The sequence below is a fragment of the Castanea sativa genome, chromosome 8 (assembly GCF_040712315.1).
Source record: "Castanea sativa cultivar Marrone di Chiusa Pesio chromosome 8, ASM4071231v1".
Lineage (NCBI taxonomy): Eukaryota > Viridiplantae > Streptophyta > Magnoliopsida > Fagales > Fagaceae > Castanea > Castanea sativa.
In genome coordinates, this window is record NC_134020.1 from 24,512,052 (window position 1) to 24,518,896 (window position 6,845).

General features: G+C 33.2%; 1 protein-coding gene across 1 annotated transcript; it reads left to right on the forward strand.

The window, feature by feature from the left end:
* Nucleotides 1–957: 957 nt before the first annotated feature.
* LOC142606923 (protein SODIUM POTASSIUM ROOT DEFECTIVE 3-like) lies at nt 958–2,471 on the forward strand. Its single transcript, XM_075778299.1, has 3 exons — nt 958–1,526; nt 1,759–1,834; nt 2,096–2,471. Exons 1-3 carry the CDS (start codon nt 1,065–1,067, stop codon nt 2,257–2,259), a joined length of 702 nt encoding a protein of 233 aa, XP_075634414.1. The 5' UTR covers nt 958–1,064; the 3' UTR covers nt 2,260–2,471.
* The last annotated feature ends 4,374 nt before the right edge of the window (nt 2,472–6,845 follow it).

Sequence of the window (6,845 nt, forward strand, 5' to 3'; positions counted from 1 at the left end):
TTGTCCCTAATTTACAAATTATGCAGTAAAATGCTCCTATTTCAAAACTATTTAGTAAAATACTCTTATTTTTTAAAACTCAATTTTAACAAAATCGAGTAACAAGTGGAACTCGACAAAATCGATGCATATTTTGCCACTTAAATTAACTTGACATTACTAATGTCGAATTCCACTTAAAAATATACATATAACTCAATTTTGAGAATATTAAGTTTTACACATGTCTCGATTTTGTTAAAATTGAATTTAAAAAACAATGACATTTTGCTAAATAGTTTCAAAATAAGGGCATTTTGCTGCATAGTTTATAAATATAGACAAATGCCCATTTTTCCCAAATTTTATTTCCACATAACTATCAAAACATGAATTATATCGTAATTTTTTTATAAAAAAAATTCTCATATTATATATCGTAAGACATACAAATTTCTTATAAACCCAGATTACACTTTATAGTTACCTAAAATCACCTATAAAATTTTCCATAGAGTTGAGTTTATTTGAATGGAGTCTAGCACAATTTTTCAATAATCTAATGTAAATTTCTTATTAATGTAAAGCAATCTCAAATCCATGATTGGGGAATTAATTCAGTGCCAACACTAAATGTCCCACATAGTAACCACACACCAAGAAGAAGCAAAAAGTCTAGGACAGAAGAAGTAGGCAATATTGCAGTTATATGCAAAACAATGATTTCTAAATAATAAGAGTAGTTACTTTTGAGCCTTACTTCATACTACTTGTAGTGGTAGTAATCATATCAAACAAAGATAAACCAAACTTTTAACCCCACCTGTCAAAAAAAATTAAAAAATAAACAACTTTGAAGATCCAGATTAATCACAAATCTTCCAAGCTATTATTACCATCCCTAATCCCTTTTGTGGGACCTGGCTGCTCCTTTTTCCTCTCTCTCTCTCTCTCTCTCTCTCTCTCTCTCATATTCAACTTTAATAGAAGATTAGTTGGGCTCACCAAGAAAATACTTCTACTACTCCCTATTTCTTTGCTGCTTCTGCTGCACTTTCACAAAGAAAAAGCCAAAACTTCCAACCATGAAAAGAATGGATCTTTTCTGTGCATCACCGGCCTCCACGGCCATATGCTCCAGCATGGAACAACGTTCCATGGTCCGCCGTGGCCCAAGACCCTATAATCGCCACAATCCACACCTCCATGATCGACCAAAAAGCCTACCTCATGTCCCATGTTCATCTCATCAATTACCCTTTAATCCTAAGCCTTACTATGAAAAGCATAAGAGGCCCAGTTCCGTTAAACAAAGTGACTACTTACGTAGAAAAAGCTCTGCTAACACAAATGATCCAAGTAATAATAGTCCTCCTGGTTCCTCTAGATTTCTCTTAAGTGACAGCGACACACACTTTATCAACTGGTTATCAGAGTCTGAGCCTGTCACTGCATTGGTTCCTGCTGAATCGCCGAAGCTTAAGCGCCTCAGCTCAAATCACTCTCCTGCCTTGAAATCCTCTTCCTCAGCTCGCTCCCTTGATCAGGTACCTTTCTGTGTCTTCGTACTTAAAAAAAAAAATAAAAATAAAAATCTGAACTTGGTAATATATTTTGTGAAAAGCATACAGCAACAATCTTTATTAGTGCCAAAACTTTAGTCATATAGTCTTTGAAAACATATTCCTAGAAAATTTATGGAGAAAAATATGTAGTTAGAGTGTTTGTACTTTGTTGTTGTTGTTGTTGCTACTTTTATTATGGATATTCAATATGCAGGTCGTGGTTTTGAGGGTGTCACTGCATTGCAAGGGCTGTGAGGGAAAAGTGAGAAAACATATTTCAAAAATGGAAGGTTAGTTTGTAGTAGACATACTAGATTGTTTGTTCTTTAAAATTTTTAAATATTCCCCTCCAAAATTGAATATGTAATAGCACTACTTGTAAGCAAAACATATATTCAACCTAAACACGTTTAATTTATAGTACATATATTAAACCAACTGTACGACAGTATTTCTTTATAATGTTTACACCCTAGCTTTGTGTTGTTCATCAATTATCAAATTGCAGTTCCCCATTTTTTAAGGTAATATTTTTGGCTAATTCTGTGCAGGAGTGACATCATTTAGTATTGATTTAGAGACAAAGAAAGTGACAGTCATTGGGGACGTGACACCTTTAGGTGTACTCGCAAGTGTTTCCAAAGTGAAAAATGCACAACTTTGGCCGTCTCCTTTATCATCATCTCCATCACCATCTTCCCAATGGTCAGCATAAGAAATTAACTGCAAATAATTAATGATATTAGAGTTTAATGTACAAGTTTCGATGGTGTGTGCTACTGTGTCTGTATGTGGTTAGATGCTTAATCAACTTATTATGTTTCAATATGTGTAATGTAAATGTCAAAACTCTTTCTTCTATGGGATTGGAATCGTAATCTTTCTTGTTTAAAAATAAAGTTAAAGTTAAAGAGGTGGCTTGATAAATGGCACTCTTGTGCTCCCTGAATCTCTGATCATCGTTTCTTGGAAGGAACAAATGTGTCCTTCTAAGCTTCCTTTTTCACTTTCCTTGATTTTAAAATCTTGCTTATTAGGCTGGAACTCTTGAAATGTCTTCTTGTTTACTACTTCCAATATAAATCCCGCTTTTTGTGGGGTCAATTCTTTAGTAAACTAGTGCAAGACTGCCAGTACTGTATAGTGTATCTGTAATTTTCTATATGAGCAATGCTTTTTTTTTTTTTTTTTTTTTTAAGAATTGAAATTTTACCAATTTAGTAAAGTGATTAGGTAATTATAATTAGAGTAATAACGTATTTTTAGACCTATCACTAAAATAACTCTTATTATACAGTAGTCATAGTTATTATATCAACAATTGTGAAAAGATTTATGTCATTAAATTTATTTATAAAAAACACAATATTTTGTACTAGCCAAACACAATATTTGGAGGTATGTATGTATAAAGAGGAAACAATAAAGAAAACAATAAATTAGCATTGGAATAATCATTCAAACACATACTCTGTGTGTGTATATATATATATATATAAAAGAGTTATAACTTATGACGATTATTTTGTGATGATTTTATCATCAAATCAAGATATTAATTGATTCTTGGAGTAGGTGAAGATCAAAATCTAAATCACTTATTCGACAATAAAATATTTTACAGATTTAACTAACCAAAATTCACTTTTTTTAATGTTACTTATATTAATGTTTCTTACTTTCTTATTTACACTAAGGGACAATCGATTGGTATCTTGATTTGATAATAAAGAACTATCATCAGGAGTCGATACTATAGATTGAATATCAGATTTCTTATTTAATCATCAAAGATTAATTTTCCCATTCATTTGAATTATATTTTTCTTTAATTGTGAATGAATAAAGAGTTTTTGGGACCACTTGCTGAGTTATTGAGAATTGATGATCATTTGCCTATAATTATAAACCTAATAAATAAACGTCACAGGAGAATTTACTGGTCACACCTTAGTACAACTATGATACTGTTAAGCAAAGAAAATTTTCTATTAAAAAATGTGCCTCACCATCTTATTCTACGTGTCTATCATATCTTTTTTTTTTTAATAAAAAATTCTGTACAAATTTTCTATGCATATAATAGTGCTGCATATATAAATTAACATAGTAGAAAAAGAATAATCTTCACCATAGCCGCTATAAATATGGTCTTAAATAAAATACTTTTTTCAAAAATTATTTTATATTACAAATTATGATCGTTTGTTTGTTACTTTAAACCTACCATTTTTTTCCATCATTCAAAATTGTGGTAAGTTTGTGGCACAAAGGAGTGCAGTTCTAGACATTTTCATTCATCATGGTCTCCAAGCATGAGCAGCCTGCATTTGATTACAGACACTTCAAAATAGCATGTGAAGAGTCTGGACTCTGGACACATGGAAATGCATGCGGGGACATGGTCGCATTCAAGGAGGGGCAAAAATTATGGTTTGGGTCACAGACAGACTACACTTTTACTTTACTTTTTCTCCTGTCTTCTAAATGGTGCCCCATCAATTCGATGGGGTGGCTATTCTGTTTACATAATAATCAAAATTTGTATTGTGGGCTTTCCTCAACAAGTTTTAGCAATTTTTTTTTCTTAAAAAAAAAAAAACTGAAAAATGTTACCAAATTGTGGGTTGGTCCAATTACCGAGTCTAATAGCATGTATTTGAATTTACAGACTGGTTAAGAAATATGAGTCTGTAAAATTATTTATTGGCACAGTAGAGATCGTAAGATGCTCACATGCAAAATAAGCCTTCAATCTTCACACGGTGATAACAATTTTTCTTATCTATTATATTAAGCACAAATTGACCTGCCTCGGTATTGGTGCAATGCCTTTCTTTGTGCATTGATGTGCCTTCCCCATTATAGGCCAAATCATGACAGCATGGACTTTTGGAAGTATAGTCCATTTCATATTTTCCATTGGTGGGGCTGCTTCATGATCGTGGCTTTCTGTTTCTTGTTCTGTTTTTACTTTTAAAAACTTTATGAACTCTTATCCATTTGACAAGCCAAAAGAGATTTGGAAAATCAGTAGGTATAGAAGAAAGAAAATTTCCAATTCTCTCTTTCCACATTTATATGAATTACCTCTTCTTCCTAACTTTTTCTTTACTCGGGTGTTTGGTTGCTTTATATTCTTTGACTATGGCTTGGACGGCTGGAAAAAGGGCCCACCCTCAACTTCAAGGGATTATATTATGAATCTGGTAAAGAAATTTGGTGATTTGGGTAGGTGCACCAACGTTGGTCATAGCTTAGGGCATGGAAATTTTGCCTTGTACATACTTGGATATAGGATTGTTCGTAGATGTGGCAGGATTTTTGTTACATATTGACGTTACAATTTCTTGTGTCAAACATGTGTCAGTTTACTATTCTCTTTGCAGATATAGGGGTTTATAAATTAATGTATAAAGGTCTTAGCAGCCTAAGGTCATTGTGCCACTTTGTTAACTAAAAATCTAAAATGCTCTAATAAAAAAAAGAAAATGTTAACAAGTACCGAGTTTTCTTTTTTGTGTTTCACTTAAAAAAGGAAAAAAAGTTATTAAAAAAATTGCCAAATGAGATAATAAAAAATTACCAAAAACTGAAAAATTGTCAAAAATTAAAAAAGTTATACAAAAAATTACCAAAAATGTATTGTTAATAGGCACCTTATAACCCAACAAAAAAATGATGAACAATGACACATTTGCATAAGTCTCAAGATGCTTCCCTGTGGCTAAATGTGTTGGAAGAATAATTGTATTATCATCAAACGAGGAATGACTCAAAGATTCGGTATGGAATGGCAGCAGAAGTATTGGGACGATTCCAGATGATTCGGCAATCCCAATCCACAGTCAGGCTAACTCAGGCAGGGGAAACACGTGTAAGGTACCAGTTATCTTTGGTCCAAACTCCAAACCATGGTCCCTATCCAAAAGTTTGAATCTTAAATTCTTATTTTAATCAAATGATAGCTTTATGAAGGAATTTCATAATTTACCTGGGAACTCACATTTAACCAAACAGAGACCTCTTGCCTAGATTGAGCAAACACCCATGAAGCATGAGTATTTGAATTATACTTTTTGAGAAAACTACTAGAAGAAATCCCCCCTATGGATTTCCCATCTAATATAATCAAGAAAGAACCCAGCAGAGGAATAGCATGAGGTACAAAAGTGAGAACTAAAACCGATAAGTCTGTAAATGCCTCGATGCAGGACTGGTACTAAACATTGATCCGGGAGTATGCTACTAGCCCAAAGTTAGTGTGGAGAATGGGACTTGTTACCTAATTTAGGTCCAAGAACCACTTTTGACACCTGCAAAAAGATCTAATAAACCAGACTATGAGTCCGGAGTTAGGGAACGGTATTGGAAAGATGTTAAACACCAAACTTGCTTGGCCAAGTGGACCAGCCTTCAATAGTGTTGTTCAGCCATTTTTAAATAAGGGGAATATTAAGGGAACCATATCCTAATGAAATTTGACGTTCTGATTGATAATTATATGCCCTGGACTCGGTAGCACATCTTAGGCAGAGTATGGCAGACCTAAAATAATAAATCCCACTGCAAACACTAGGCCACATGAATCCACAGGCCTAGGCTTTACTTCTTGCCACTAAAATGCAACATTGCATTAGCCTATCAGTTTAACGAAAAAATGGAATGTAACAGATAAGAGTAAAGCTAGAGTCCCATAGCTGGGGCAAAAAAATGTGCACCTTGACTTGGGAGAACCCATATCCGACCCAAAGAATTTGGGACTAAAGTTTGGTTGTCGTACTAATCCAGATAAAATACATACTAGTTGTTATAATACCTACACAAATGGAGTAGAACAGCTGCATGATCTATCATATGGCATAAAAACGTGCTGATAAGTGAACAAATACTGAATAGTGTTATTACTGCACACGTTCAAAAAAGAAACTCATTCTATTTTTTCATAATTTGATAGTTACAATGGGGTAGGGGGTTTAAACCCTAGATATCTCTGTCAGAAACACCAAAATGTGTTTATTAAGCTACAAGGCTCCTGGTATAAAAAAAGAAAAAAAGAAACTCATTCTATTCCAAGATGGAAAACAACAAATAAGGCCAAAAGATAGTGCACAATAATTTTCATGTTAAATAGTTGACTATGCATATTGCAAACAACAACAAAGTATTTGAAAACTTAAAAACTCAACTTCCACGACAACTGACAAGTATACAAGATAAGATAACCAAGGCTCTGATTATTGATTCAGCCTCCATCTATTAGAAAACATTCAAAAGTATACAAGATAAGATAACCAAGGC

Excerpts from the sequence above, each read along its gene's own strand:
- LOC142606923 (XM_075778299.1), top strand. The coding sequence starts at position 1,065 with ATGAAAAGAATGGATCTTTTCTGTGCATCACCGGCCTCCACGGCCATA. Across the intron at positions 1,527-1,758 it reads CAGCTCGCTCCCTTGATCAG|GTCGTGGTTTTGAGGGTGTC; the intron begins GTACCTTTCTGT and ends TTCAATATGCAG. Across the intron at positions 1,835-2,095 it reads ACATATTTCAAAAATGGAAG|GAGTGACATCATTTAGTATT; the intron begins GTTAGTTTGTAG and ends AATTCTGTGCAG.